Source organism: Vanacampus margaritifer, chromosome 8 (genome assembly GCF_051991255.1).
Source record: "Vanacampus margaritifer isolate UIUO_Vmar chromosome 8, RoL_Vmar_1.0, whole genome shotgun sequence".
Taxonomy (NCBI): domain Eukaryota; kingdom Metazoa; phylum Chordata; class Actinopteri; order Syngnathiformes; family Syngnathidae; genus Vanacampus; species Vanacampus margaritifer.
The window spans coordinates 1,932,205-1,947,500 of NC_135439.1; the positions used below are offsets into that span (position 1 = coordinate 1,932,205).

The following is a 15,296-nucleotide window of genomic DNA, read 5'->3' on the forward strand; positions in this document are numbered from 1 at the left end:
TGACGTGTCATCTGTCTGACGACGGATCCGCTCAGGATTGCAACATCGAAACCCCGCCCCCAGGCCGGTTACGTCACAGCGCGAGGAGAGGAACTAAACAAAGGCGAACTCGCTAGCTCGCTGCTCGCCTCGTTCTCGATCGTCTCACTCCGGTTAAAAAGTTCTGCTTGACCCACTCCGGACTCATCTATTTGTCAGAAACCCGAAACGAAGCAGAACCAAAAGTCAGCTGTGTTAGTGTCACCCGTTTCGGACGCAAAAGAAACTCTTCGCGCGTCTGTCACACTTTTACGCAACCGAGAAGCGGGTGTCACACCCCGGACAGTCGGTCCGAACTTGCCCCGGGACGCAACCGCTGCCATGGCCGCGACGACTCGTCCTTAACGGGGCTTGTCATTGTCCAGCTCCGCCGGGTTCTGCTGGATCCGGAGGTGCCCTTCAGTGCAAGGTAACACTTTTCTTTTTCTTTTTTTATGATTCTATTATTTAAAACAGTTTAAATGACCAAAGGTCGAAAAATAACTTCAATTCAAAAGTCTATTTTGTTTACAAACTGGATATAAAATATTAACTTACATAAGGTTTCTCAAAGTGTGGTTCATGGACTTCTAGTGATTAAAATATCACCCACAAAAGGGGAAAATGTCCGAAATATGGAACTAAAATGGTTTAATTAAGTGTAAAAAGTACATTCTGGAAATTAACAATTCATCTAAAACAAACAAGAGGCGGTACCGTGCATTATAGTGAGTTTTGTAGCTGACTCACAGCTTAATGTTCAGGGTACGAGTTTACATGTTTTCTTTGCACATCCCAACTGAGCAATCTAAATAGTGCCTACATCGCAATGTTAGTCTTTTTAGATAACTTTAAATGAATAAGTAGCAGCAATATTTCAATTCACCCACTTTTTGTTTGTGAGTTGAATTCAGGGTTTCGCAACGCGTGGTCCACCAGCATGTGAAATATCACAATAAAACAAAAATATCAGAAATGTATATGCTTAAGTTAAATGCAAACATCAATTTGTGCAACTCATACTATTTTTTTTTCATGACGTGATGCTAAAAATGTGCAATTTCGTCGTGGTAGAATACGACCAAAAATATTTGTATTTTTTTTTTTCAACATGATTGCATCCAGAAGAGTTTTTCTCAATTTCTGCTCGTCAAATAGCCTACTTATATTTACTTTTTATTTACTTTTTATTCATATAAGTGTCACCACACTTGTTTGGGGGAATTTGGTGAAGTTGTCATAGTGAACGCTTAAAAAACGGCAAGTCAAAGTATTTAGTAAGTTAACAACGCTAATGGAAGTCTGTGATATTAATTTGTAGTTCATTTACCTTTATTTTAGTGTAAGCATAACTTAAAAGATTGAAACATTTTTGTGTAATACATCTGATAGTTTATACATAATCATTTATTGCTTGTTAAAAAATACACGGAAAGAGGCCCTTGAAAAAATAAACACATATTAAATCGCAATTGAAATACCAAAGGAGAAAAAAAATCACAATTAGATTATTTTTCAAAATTGTTATTTTTCATTTTAATCAACAAAGCAACGTTTTTGACTGGCGCATTCTCTTAAACAACGTAATATTAATCAACCCTATAGAAACTTTTCAATTTGCACAATTTTAATCAGAACTAGAACATTTCAATAAACCCCGGGGAGTATTTTGTTTTTTTATATACTGATATAAACTCTTGTTTAATCAAACCTGGAAAGTTTTTGACTGACGCGTACTCTCACTCAAATTGAGCACATTTTCCAATCGCATGTCATTTTAATCCATCCTTGAAACTATCCAAGTGATGCGCACGCGTACAAATTTACTCTTAATCCAACGGAGAAAATGCACATGAAGATTCTTTTGATGAACCCTACCAAGTTTTAATCAAGCCTGAAAAGTTTCCACTCACGCGTAATCAAGTAATAGAAAGTTTCAGTTACATGACAAGTTTGTGTGTCATAATGAAACTGCAAGTTCAACAACTTAACCTCCCCCTGGGTGTGTGCGTGTGTGTCAGGATGGCGTTACCATGGTGACTCAGCTTGTTTCACCGGCGCCGCGTTGATCAACGGTGGCTCTTTAAAAAGAAGGAAAACAATAAATCAAGAGTCGTTTTCGGGGAATATGAGTGCGCTTGTTGCTTGGTCGGTTAGTGTGTGCGTCGTGTGCGTGTGTGGTCGCGCGAGCATGTGTGCGGTCGGCGCTATTTAAAACGGTTAAAACTATAAAGCGTTGTGCTCTGATGCAACGATCTGAAAGCGTCTGTCAGCTTACAGGAAGTTGCATCATGGAGCCTATAGACGCCTTAACACGTGAGGGGCACAGTTGGAGTTGATACACTCCCCGCTTTTCACCGTACTAATATTTATGAGTCGAGCGGGAACAACAGAGTTAAATGTTAAGAATAGAGATAGACCGGTATGTTTTTTTCAGGGCCGATATCGATTATTATTAGTCAAGGACGTCGATAACGATATTTAGAGGCGATATCCATTTTCACTAAAACAAAACAGCAGCAGTCTCTTAGATGTATTTAGTCCTACATTAATCTCCTTTATTTGCGGTTTGCTATTCACAAATTGCTGCTATCTTAAAAAAAAGTTAGTAATTGCCTACAAATGCCACAAGATATGGCTGAAAAGTAGTGCTTTGCCGCCATCTTGTGGCAAGGGTTTACTACTTACAATCTTAATTAGTCATGAAAGTTTTTTGTAAACATCCACCCATCAATCCATCCATCCATTTTATGAACAGTTTTGAGTTTTTGTGGATTCTGTGACATCATCACATTCCGTTTTCCTCCCCCAATCACAGATGAGCGTGGGCGTGGCCGAGCGCTGTTTGAAGAGATTATTGGACGAGCCCCAGGATGCATCGCCCAAATGCAAAAGAGTATGTCCGGACATTCCGCTGCCTCCCCCTCCCGACACGAGCCCGGCGCTTCACTTCAGTCCGGCTAAAAGCCCCTCCCCTAAGTCCAACCAGAGCCAATCAAAAGTCAAGGTCGGGCCCTACTTCCTGTTTGAGCGCTGCGAGGGCGAGGACACGTATAGAGCTGTGCACGGCGCCACAAAGCAGCAGTACACGTGTCAGGTAACCTTCGGATGTATTTACTCTCTTCTTACTCGCTACATACGGATTTTTATACAGTATAGTGGAGATGCGTAAGATAACCCATCGTTTCCATGGTTACAGGTCTTGCCGCTGCCCGGCTACCAGGAGAAGTTGTCAGTGTACGCCCGGCTGGGTCGCCACGGCAACATCTGCGGCCTCCTGGACACGGTGATACAGCGGGACGGCGCCTACCTCTTCCTGCCCGCCCATTACGGCGACATGCACGCCCATGTGCGCAGCAGCAAGCGCCTCGGCGAGGAGGAAGCGGCGCTCCTGTTTGCGCAGATGCTGGAGGCCGTGGCGCACTGCCACCGCAGCGGCGTGGTGCTGAGGGACGTCAAGCTGCGCCGCTTCGTCTTCACCGACAGATTCAGGTGAGTCCGACCTAGAGCATACAGAAGGCTTTGATACAGAGGTCGCTTAAAGCCATTGTAGTGGTTACAAAAAACGGCCAGCAGGTGGCAACAGAGTATAAGAGATCAACCAGGGCCGACCAAGCTCTTTTTGCCAGTGTTTTCAACAGATTTGTGAATAATGATGAAACTTAGCTATATTCTAATGCTAATTGCTGCAAAACGGAAACAGATACAAATATATATATTTAAAAAAATGTGATGAAAGAAGAGACTAATCTTTCTTTTGGTAGATTTCATGTTTTTCTAGAACACAATATTCTGTGGGCCTCGCAAAATCAGTCAAAATCCGGTAAAACAGCCGGGAGCTAAGGGGGTTGCTTCAGTGAAAATGTTTAAAATAGTAGCAAAATGAAGCTTTTAGCCCGTTTTTTTTTTTTTTAAATAAAAAAAGCAGTACTGGTCGAAATATAACTTTTAGAGAACTATGTGAAGTCTCAACATATGTTGAAAAGAACGTTTCCTGCACAGTAATATCTTAGCCCATTTTTATTCTGTTGCTAACCAAAACAGCAGACCGGAAACAGTCACAGAAACACGTGGAGTCTCATTGTATGTTTTAGGGGGGGAAAATACGATGTAAACGATGATTATTGTTAAAATGGTTGCCAGTTGAACAACAGAGCCCATTTTAACCCATTTGCTAACCAAAACAGTAGCACCTCCCGAAGCACGTATACATAGATAAATGATGTAAGATGAAAAAAAAAAATGGTTTCAAAGTTGGTTAGATGGATGGATTTTTGTTCTTCGCGTAATGTCTCGTTCCCCGCAGGACCCGCGTGGCCCTCCTCGGCCTCGGCGACTGCGTCGTCCTCCAGCGCGGCGAGTCCGACTCCCTTTCGGACCGCCACGGCTGCCCCGCCTACGTGGGCCCCGAGCTCCTGGCCAGCGGCAAGGCGTCGTACTCGGGCCGTGCCGCCGACGTGTGGAGTCTGGGCGTGTCCCTGTACACCATGCTGATGGGACGCTACCCCTTCCAGGACACCCGGCCCGCCGCCCTTTTCGCCAAGATCCGGCGCGGGGCCTTCAGTCTCCCCGCCTGGCTGTCTGCGCCGGCCAAGTGCTTGATCGCATGCATGCTCCGGAAGTCACCCGCCGAACGGCTGCGGGCCTCCGAGCTGCTGATGCACCCGTGGTTGAGCGGTCGCCGCGCACCGCCGCACGCGGCCCCGCCGCTCGGCTCGGCCCGAGCGCCGGAGGGGAGGCGCGAGGACGACGAAAGCGGCGACCAGGTGGTGCCCACGTGCGCCGAAAAACACTAAGAAAACATTTTTGAACTTTACACTACTCGAGTCCTGGATTACTTGAGCCTCAAGTGCCTTCAACCCCAACATGGGCTCTTTTTGAAGTACCAAAACACTGTACGCAAAATACTCATTTGTGAAATAGGGACAGCAAAGCTTATATTTGCGAGAGACGGGGATTGAGCCCTGCCGCCACCACCATTGCAAATTTGTAATTGGTGTACTCCCACCCCCCTCCACAAAAGGCTTACAAATTCCTGTAGAGGCCACAAGATGGCGGCAAAGCAGTTTTTATCTAAACATAACTCCTCGGCTTACTTCAACAGTTCCTTGACACAAAGTTGTCACAAGATGGCAGCAAAGTGCTCCTTAACTCGCCTCAACAAAGCGATGGCAGAACATTAATTTTATTTGAATGAATTTCCACAACTTACATCAACATGGTACATTGACAAAATAGTGGCAAAGCACTGCTTTTGTCTAAAGGAAACTCAATTCAACAAAGGTGCATCATACCAAAATGCCACAAGATGGCGGTAAAACACTGTTTTAAGAAACATCTCCACTCATATTTATTCAACACTATCATGAAAGACCACATGGCGACAATGTGCTAGTTTTGTCTCAATGAAACTTCCCCAACTCACTTCAGCGTAGCTTCTTGATGGCGGGAGAGCTCTAGTTTTGTCTAAATGAAAATTCCCTTCAACATGGCCACCAATTGTAAAATGTGCACACAAAATTCAAATGATACTTATAATTAGATTATACACTATGAAGTTGATTAGTGATGAGGGTCGTCGGTGTAAAAAGGAGCTTCCTTTAGACAAGATAAAGCCCAATCCAGTTGAAAATAGTGCTTTGCCGCCATTTTGTAGCTGGTACAGGTCATTTTAAACCTTTTTAGTAAGGGGCCTTTTCAATGACTGAATTTGTGCAATTGGCGGCGGGGCCGGTTCCTGTTACGTAGCCACAATTTGTGTGACATTGAATTTACAAGTCCAAATTTAAAAACCACAACCTCTCCAGTGGATTTGTTGTGCCACATTCGGCCCCCGCCAGTCCCACTGGACTCCGATTTGCGGTGACTCCACAATGTTGTGTGCGTCGATGTTTATGTTCCGGGGAGCTTCGCCACATACACGCAGTCTACCTCGGTTCTTGTCATTTTGCTTCATTTCTCCATGCGCGTCCCTCAGCAGACTGACGCGTTGCGGGGCGGGGCGCTCCACAGTGTTGTGTGACAACCTGTCAAGTTGTAATTTACAAACTGACTTGGAAACAGCTTATGGAGGCCGCTTAACAGCTGCAATGAATAAAAAAAATTCACAAAATGCTCTCTTTTGTTTGTGTTTTGTTTTACTATCAAAACTTTTTGGAGATTGTTAAGAATCACGTGTTTTCCTCATGATCAAATAAAAAATAATAATTCTTGAATTTATCAAACACTTGAATCAATAGAGCAAGCAATGATTTGTTTACATTTTCTAGTTATTTGAGAAAAACTCAAGAGCTTTCTGTCAAAGTTGTTGAGGCAAATATAATACTTTAGGTTTAGATTTTTGGACATTTAAAAATAAAGTACCACTAATTGTCACACCCACCTAAGTGGGGCGAAATTTGCTCTCCGCATTTGACCCATCCCCTGAGGGAGCGGTGAGCAGCAGCAGGGGCCGCGCTCGGGAATCATTTGGTGATCTAACCCCCCCCCCAAATTCCACAATTCATTCATTCATAATTGTAAGAAAATATAAAGTATAAGTGACATAAAACAACATGAAGAGAAAAAACAACATTAAGTGCAAGAAATAATTGTGTTTTTCACAAAAATCAACTCACATGTTGAGGTGTTTGTCCTGCATACAAAAATAAAATAAACTAGACCTACTCCCCTCATATTATAGCGCAACAGAATACCTTGCGCAAGCACAACTAAGCCATGCCTGCCACCTAGTGGTAAAGGGTGACATTGCAACTAAAAACTACAGTTGACCCCTGCATACTCGTGATTCGGCACCCACTAATTTGCATGTTCTCAGATTGATTCCCCCCCACCAATATTATTTTTTATTTTTTTTTCTCTCCTTTTCCCTCCTGTGAAAATGACTCAAGGAACCAATCGTGTCATCCACCAGCTGCTCATCCCTGTTCTTGGGCCGCGTGTCAATATTTCACCTCTGCCACACTGTGGAAGAGTCCAACCTTGGTGTTCCGTGTCGTGTTGGCCCTTCCACTGAGCTGCTCATTAACCACAGCAAGTTCCAGGCTACTGAGGCGGGTCGTCAGGGTTCGGAGACTGGAGGTCGACCGGAGGTTGTGCGCATATGGACACGCACTGGTAGATGTCTCGGCCGCAAACGTACGGCTGCGATGTGTCACAACTCTCCACATCCCATACAAGGTCTGCAATAAATTAAAAATACACACAAACAATTCACTTGATCATCTTTCATGCTTGTATAGAATATGAAAGGAGATTTGACATCAAGAGCCATAATGGAAGGAGTGTTGATTTTATCCGCCATTTTTAAAATTTAGTCTCGGTCTTAGTTCCGTTTCAATCACACTTTGTATCAATTATAGTCAACCTCATCCCGTTTTTATTGAGTCCATTTTAAGTGGACTATAAATCTAGCATTTTATTTTAGTCCAAGAAAATGTTATTTGTCTAGCTTTTGTTTTTCAACTTGTGCCACAATGACAGTATATCAACAAGTGGCTACATGCTACGAGCTAGTAAAATTTGCCAGCATTAGTTAGCGGTCGGATTAACATTATTGTTGGAATGTAATAGCAGTTGGATTAATGTTACGTTATAAATATAATTCTTTTTTTTAACCTTTCACCGTGAATCCATCTCCTGTCTGTCGCACGTGTGTGTATGTGCATGTTGCACTCGCTAGCTGCAAATTTGAAGGGGTGTGTGTCACGGTGTGTCACATGACAGCGTCACATGACCGCGTCACATGACCGATTAGCAGAGACAAGATTTGACAAAGTCATCATTTTTCTCTCATTTTTGTTCATGAACTGAAACGTCCATAGATTTTAGTCCAGTTTTTATTTAGTGAAGTACATTTTCGTTTTAGTCTGGTGAAAAATGTGTATTGACAAAATGATTTTTGTTTAGTTTTTGTTAACAAAATTAACACTAGATGGAAGTAGATTAAGATTAAGGAGAATGACTAATACTTTTACCGTTTGTTTGAATCGCTACGCAGCCCGCGGCCACTGGGCCCGGAAATTGGGAATTGGCAAATTCTGTGTCTGAGCCATCAGTCCACCTCAGCGGCGCACCCTGCAAGAAGAAGATTGCAACAAATGGATCTCAACGTTCATTGGTCAAAGTCAAGATGACGGACATGATCCTGCAAACAAGGAACATGAAGATTGTTTTAAGTAATTGTGTAAGTCAGTGCTTCTCGAAACGTGCTACTTTTTTTTTTTTTTTTTTACTTTTATGAATAGTTGAACAAAAATTTTTTTTTTTAAAACAGTTCAATTTTGAGCACTCAGATGACCATTTTCTCATCCTTAGTTGACCGTTTTTACGCTTATGTGCCTTCACTTGCCCCTCGGCAATGATTTAAGTTTTTAAAATGTGTTTTTTTGATCATGACAATATTTAATTAATTCTACCTGTCATCACGGTGCCACATGGAAATTGAGAATCAGCTTTGAGAAGCACTGCTGTAAATGGAATGTTGCCGGGCCTGCCGGGCCAATCTTTCACCTCTTCTTCGGGGCTGGAGAGTCCAATCCAGACGCCCTTGGCATCCAAAGTCAGAGTCGTCAGCTCATTGACCACAGCCAGTTCCAGATCACTTTGGATGGACACCAGATTGCCACCCAGGCGCTTGCAGGCGTTCTAATTGCACAACAAAACATTTCCAGGGTTCACACACACACACACACACACACACGTCAGTCCCGCCTTAAGATACAAATTGAATCAAAACACTTGCATTTCTAATCCTATTTTCCCATTGGAATGGATATAAAAGCCATTAACCTGCCAAAATGTGTGTGTGTTTTTTTTTTTAATAAGGACTGTAGCACTCTGTAATATTATACATTGAGCGATAACATAAGAATGTAAAGAATGAAGAATTACTCATGTGGGACCACTCGTACCTCAAGACACCACAAATGTGAGCGTTACAAGAGAGTTTGGCGCTGGAGTGTACTTCTGCAATTCTTTCATACCTCTGCTTGTTCAAATGGCAGAGATTGACCTGGGAGGAGGAAACAGCGATTGTTCAACTGAACCCAGTCTGGGGGGCATCGGTCACCTGCAACAAAACAAGTCTTGCGTTGTTCTGAGTTTCGGGCAATCGGCACATTCTTTCTACATAAAGTCGTCAACGTTACACTACATTATCTCTTTGACTGCCAGACGTTTTCAGAAAAGGGATGCCGTGGGTGCCAACCGATTTTAAGCATTTTTGACTGATCTTTCAAGGTCCACAGAAAATTATGTGTTTGGACTATGGAAACACACATACTACCAAATGAAAGATTGGACTGTCATCTTTCATCAGAAAAAAAAGTTTGTTTCTACCTTATTCCGTTTTTGAGTAATCAACAATAGAAAATGGTTAGTTTCACCTCTGTTTTGAAAAAAAAACGTCTTTTAACGTCTTTGGCACTCCTCCATAGGATTTTACTAAACGTTATTTAACGTTTTTGGCAGTCAAAGAGATTTATTTGTCACTTGATTCAACAATTCTAATTTATGGAAACCTTCCTTCGTCATTAGCTCCGAGAGGCTCTTAGATGCTGCTAAAGTGGATACATAGTAGTTGGTGTCAATGAAGTATGTCGAAGTGATTCTCCACAACCCCTCAACAGCTTCACATTCCCCTTCTGCCTTTTTGAACAGCACTTTCCAGATGCCACTCATAACTTGCTCATACGTTTCCCACCCTCCAGTCAAACAAGGTGTGCCACAAGGTACCATAATTACCCCCCTTATGTTCTTACGTTTCAAACCTCCGCCCCCAAAGCCAGTTTCACTTAGCAACATGGCATTTGGTTGCCATGTTGAGTGGTAAAAAAAAAAAAATCTCAAAAAGCCACGCTTGAAAAGACAGGACGTCCGGAATTCATTGGAGGTTGAAGCAGCCAGCTGCAAAATTGAAATCTTTAGCCTACTATACTGACGCATCACAAAAACACGGAGCTTCTGACATTGCTATCTATCTAACGTGACATGATAATTAGCACGGAAGCAAGTATGAGTAAGTCACAGGTGCATACCTCGGAATGGAAATCCAACCACAGCAGACTGCTAAGACGAAGAACACATTGTTAGGAGCAGACAGAGCAAATAATGTTATACATTGAAATATTGTGACTTCTTTCAATTATCTTCTATCATGAACAGCCGATTTGGACTCACAGTCGCAATAACCAGTTGGTTGATTCCGCAGATGAAGAGCAACGAGCCAAGAGCAAACGTCATCTGTGGAGTGACACAAATGTGTCGTGTTGGACACGTGATGAATACATTTGGAAAAAAAGAGGATAAAAAGTGGAGGTGTTACCTTTGCAGTGGAGATGCTCAATGTAAAGGACGAGGAGGAGCCATCTTTTTATATGTTGGCCAAGTTGTCACGTGACTTACCAGACTAGTTCTGTCACCCCCCCCCCCCCAAAAAAAACCAACACGGTGGTCGACAATCTGTCTAAAAATGAATTTTCCTAAGAAATGACAGCAAAACGACATACTTTTGTAATACATACTGTAGTTACATGTTTGAGCAAAATGCTTTTTTTTTGTTTCCCCAGTGAGAAATTGTGCCATATTCTATCCATTAGCACTTTTTCTACGTCGCTTCGGGTGAGTTGGACTGTAAGCCAGCTGACCAAGAATGATGGTCACTACATGCGATCCGCCTCTAATTTAAGTTAACTCTTTGACTGCCAAAAACGTTAAATAACGTTTAGTAAAATCCTATGGAGGAGTGCCAAAGACGTTAAAAGATGTTTTTTTTTTTTTCAAAACAGAGGTGAAACTAACCATTTTCTATTGTTGATTACTCAAAAACGGAATAAGGTAGAAACAAACTTTTTTTTCTGATGAAAGATGACAGTCCAATCTTTCATTTGGTAGTATGTGTGTTTCCATAGTCCAAACACATAATTTTCTGTGGACCTTGAAAGATCAGTCAAAATGCTTAAAATCGGTTGGCACCCACGGCATCCCTTTTCTGAAAATGTCTGGCAGTCAAAGAGTCAAAGAAATCATGCTCAACAGAGACACCGATTATCAAATATATTAGTGTGCACAAATCGCTACAAACAAGCTAGTGCTAATCAAAGTCAGCTTCCTATGACAAACCAATCAGAAGACCGAAAAATGGTAATTCAATTGTTGGCCCTTGTGAGGGAATGCAAATATCGCTTAAGTGAGCCAGTTTGGGGTTGATTAGATAGACATGGCTGAAATCTGACTTGATTAAAAAAAAAAAAAACGGGGGGAAAAAGCAACATCTTCATACACAGACTTTAAGCAGTGCAGTCACGAGAAACGTTACAAGATGAAGAGAATACGTTGCACCTTATGTACAATATAAAGCAAACATACAGACAGGACCATATTAAATACACAAAATCATTGGGACACATTAATGGCAACGCATGCTAGACGCTACATTCCAGCACAACTGTAATCAAGCTTCGATATTTACTATTTGTCCACCAGAGGGCGCAAACTTCTAATATGATGAAGATGCTGAACCCTCGCAAGCCAGATTGATCATTGTGATTCACTCAAGGGAGTTCTTCACGTTATCATTATTCCTCCGGAGCTTGTGAACTCACAAATACCGCAAGAATTCAGCTGGCTGGCAAAAGGTTAGAAGTGTTACCAGCGTGGCAGCAACAGTTTTGTGAACGGCGTCTGCTGCCCTGTACAAACTCTCATTGTCTCGATGCTGATAAGTGATAATAGACTCAAATTATAAATGAACCCAACATGAATTAATGTGACGATTTGGGATTTATTTGTCGTATACTTTGCTTAACAGAAAAGAATCGCATCAAAAGGGAGAGATTTTTGTTTGAAGTAACTCATGCTGCCATCCAAGCAATTGTCTTTTCCTATGAACATGCCAAGCCACATTCTGCACATGACAACAGCGTGGGTTCGAGGTAAAGAAGTGAAAGTGCTAGAAGGCCTGGCAGCGATCCAGACCCGTCTCCCAAACACAACGTGCAACACAAAATATGACATTGAGGATCCTCTTTGAGTCAACACAAGCAGTACATGAAGCGGAATCCCACCGACAAAGCTTTTTTTTTTTCTAATTGTCTTTCTGTTCACAAACGCTCGAGGAGTTTTGCTAAAAGGAAAGGTGACGTAACACAGATGTAAACATGTCTCACCTTTTTTGTGGAACACGATGTAGACAAACTCAGAGATTTTTTTTTTGGGGGGGGGGGGTTAATTAGTTTAAACATTCAATATTGTAGTGTAGTGTTCAATTGGAAATAGGTTCAAACGGACTCACAAATTATTGCATTCTGTTTTCATTTATTGAACACGATAATCCAGTTTTATTGTAATTGAGTTTTTAAAAAAATAAAATGGACATTCTTGTCTTAAAATATACAAAGAATGACGATACATCCTTCGCTTTGGGGGAATGATCCAACGATTGCGCAATTATACAAAGCAATTCCAAAGTCAACGTTCATGCGAGGTCGGAGAAAATTCCGATTCAGCAGATTCGCCACGCGTCCACACCTTCGTTGTGAAAAAGTGTCACCAAAAAGGTGTCGTTGGTGTCGAGCTGAATGGTATGTTTTGGAGTGGCAACGGCATCAGTCTTCTCCGGTACAAATTGAGACACACTGGAAAAGATCTCTGGCGCAAACAAAGGGTTGCCCAAAGCTGCAATTGAAAACCGCCAAGTCATGCCCTGCCATAAAACACACACAAACACGGTTAACCTCAACAATTTTTGGTCTACGTTTGCACAATACGATCATCACACTTAATGGCAGGAAATGCCGTTCTTCCCAATTAAGGAGAATGAAAACCACTTTTACCCATGATGTCATAACAGCCTGGTTTAAATGATCCCTGCTTGTCCAACACAAATGATGTGCTTGAGCCATCAGTCCACATCGTGACATTCTGGAAGACGGAAATTTGCAACAAATCAATCGTGAGCTTTCGCCGATCTCGTACAAGGAAATAGATGAGAGATATAGACAAATAATATTCATTTTATATTGTGAAGAAAAAAAAAACATCATTAAAATGTAAAGTAAAGTGTGGTAATACCTTCTACTGTTTTTTTGTTTTTCAACTTGTGCCACAATGACAGTATATCAACAAGTGGCTACATGCTACGAGCTAGTAAATTTGCCAGCATTAGTTAGCGGTCGGATTAACATTATTGTTGGAATGTAATAGCAGTTGGATTAATGTTACGTTATAAATATAATTCTTTTTTTTTAACCTTTCACCGTGAATATTCATTTTATATTGTGAAAAAAAAACATGATTAAAATGTAAAGTAAAGTGTGGTAATACCTTCTACTGTTTTTTTTACTATTCATGTACATTTTTATGACGGTGTATTAGGGTCATAAATATATACATATATTTATTTTTACAGGGGGGGGGTAAAATGGCAAATTTGTGGAAAAAAACTCGTCATTTTGCGACTTTATAAAGTAGCAAATTTGCGAGTTTTTTCTCAGAATATTACCTCCCCTCTAAAAAAACCCAAAAACAAATAAATTTATACGTGGCCCCGATTTGCCGTTATACATTTTTAAGTACAATGCAAAAATGCAATATTACATTTAATCTTTAACTCTTTGACTGCCAAAAACGTTAAATAACGTTTAGTAAAATCCTATGGAGGAATGCCAAAGACGTTAAAAGACGTTTTTTTCCCAAAACAGGTGAAACTAACCATTTTCTATTGTTGATTACTCAAAAACGGAATAAGGTAGAAACAAACTTTTTTTTCTGATGGAAGATGAGAGTCCAATCTTTTTTTGGCAGTATGTGCGTTTCCATAGTCAAAACACATAATTTTCTGTGGACCTTGAAAGATCAGTCAAAATGCTTAAAATCGGCTGGCACCCACGGCATCCCTTTTCTGAAAACGTCTGGCAGTCAAAGAGTTAAGAAGGGTTCTGAATGACATGTTCCAGGGCCAGCATGTTTTAATGTTTCTTCACCTCTTCACTGGTGTAGAGTCCAATCCAAGCGAACTTTTGAAGAGAAAGTTCACCAATCACAAGTAGTTGCAGAAAACTGTGGATGGATGCCAGATGGCCACCAAGATAGTTGCACCTGCTCTACTTGGACAAAAAAAAACAATCAACGAGAAAATCAACAATAGTTGCCCGTTTCGAAAACAATCCTATTTTAATTTGGAGTAAGGATGTAACAAGAAAAGATGAAAAAGTACAAATGTTGTAAATGTGTTCCCCAAAGCATTATAAGTTGGAGAAATTCATCGATGACAATACATTTCGGCATAGAAAAAAACAAACATCAAAAATGATTTGAGTTAATTAATTAGCAGTGTTGTTCATTGAAAGCTGACATTTTGGTCATTTGTTAAGCACTGTTTTGTGGAATTATTTCACACCTCTGCCTCATCCCACGACAGATTTTCCTCTTCAAAGATATAACAGCGATTGTTCAACTGAGTCCAGTACTTAGGACATCGATCACCTGCAACAAACCAAGTCATCACATTAATCAAATCTTTCTTTTGACATAAAGTACTCGTTCATTATATATTTCCTTACTGACCACTAGCTCAAGAAAGCTGTATTCACCTGTTCACATTTCTGCTGTGAAACCCATCGCTGAAAAACGCACTCGCTGCCACGTTTAAAAATAAATAAATTTAAAAGTCTCTGAAAGAGCCATAGATGCCGCTGAGGTACTTTAGTATTTGGTGTCCAGAAATATCTTGAAGTGATCCCCAACAGGCTTTTTTGAACAGATCCATCCTGTTTCCACTCCCTGTCAGTTTAGCGGCCTCCATTCAACCAAGGAGTTCCACAGGGGTGGGTATGAATAAATAAATAAATAAGTTCACGATTTAAAGATGATCTTTGCTTAACTTTGAAAATAGGGGCAGTTTTACTCTAAATTTGGTCAGCATTCCTAAAAAAGAAACTATAGGTCTGCCATTTTCATCACACTCTAAAACGTTTGTGTTAAAAATAACCCAAATTGAGTTAAAAAAAAGGGAGCAACTCAACTTTTTGGGTTATTCAATTAACCCAAAAAGTTGGGTCAAATGAATAACCCACAAAACAACCCAAAATTGTGTGGGTTATTTAAATGACACAACATTTTTGATTAAATAATTTTAAAAAGTTGGGTCAGCTCATTTTTGACCAAATTTAGTTGGGTTATTTAATTGGTCCAAATAAATAGCCCACAAAACAATAATAAAAAAAAAAGAAGAAAAAAAGTTGCTTTGTGGATTATTGATTTAATTTGTTTAATAATTC

The 15,296-nt window shown here is 40.8% G+C and overlaps 3 protein-coding genes across 4 annotated transcripts in view; 1 reads left to right on the forward strand and 2 right to left on the reverse strand.

Annotated features, from left to right (window-relative positions):
- Positions 1–47: 47 nt before the first annotated feature.
- On the forward strand, positions 48–6,133 carry LOC144057089 (tribbles homolog 3-like). Its single transcript, XM_077574340.1, has 4 exons — positions 48–448; positions 2,837–3,115; positions 3,218–3,510; positions 4,325–6,133. The coding sequence occupies exons 2-4, from the start codon at positions 2,837–2,839 to the stop codon at positions 4,812–4,814; spliced, it is 1,062 nt and encodes a 353-aa protein (XP_077430466.1). The 5' UTR covers positions 48–448; the 3' UTR covers positions 4,815–6,133.
- Positions 3,879–10,267, reverse strand: LOC144057092 (snaclec bothroinsularin subunit beta-like). The gene is made up of 6 exons (XM_077574345.1): positions 10,198–10,267; positions 10,056–10,083; positions 9,003–9,088; positions 8,530–8,664; positions 7,995–8,094; positions 3,879–7,199 (listed from the first exon to the last, which is right to left on the reverse strand). The coding sequence occupies exons 1-6, from the start codon at positions 10,258–10,260 to the stop codon at positions 7,063–7,065; spliced, it is 549 nt and encodes a 182-aa protein (XP_077430471.1). The 5' UTR covers positions 10,261–10,267; the 3' UTR covers positions 3,879–7,062.
- A 2,048-nt stretch (positions 10,268–12,315) lies between these two features.
- LOC144057094 (snaclec botrocetin subunit alpha-like) overlaps positions 12,316–15,296 on the reverse strand; it is a 5,675-nt gene continuing 2,694 nt past the window's right edge. For both annotated transcript variants that reach the window (XM_077574347.1, XM_077574346.1), the window contains 4 exons: positions 14,417–14,502; positions 14,001–14,120; positions 12,852–12,939; positions 12,316–12,721 (listed from right to left, as the gene is read on the reverse strand). In XM_077574347.1, the coding sequence (XP_077430473.1) occupies positions 12,624–12,721; positions 12,852–12,939; positions 14,001–14,120; positions 14,417–14,502 (392 nt within the window). In that variant the 3' untranslated portion in view covers positions 12,316–12,623. The remainder of the gene's footprint in view (positions 12,722–12,851; positions 12,940–14,000; positions 14,121–14,416; positions 14,503–15,296) is intronic.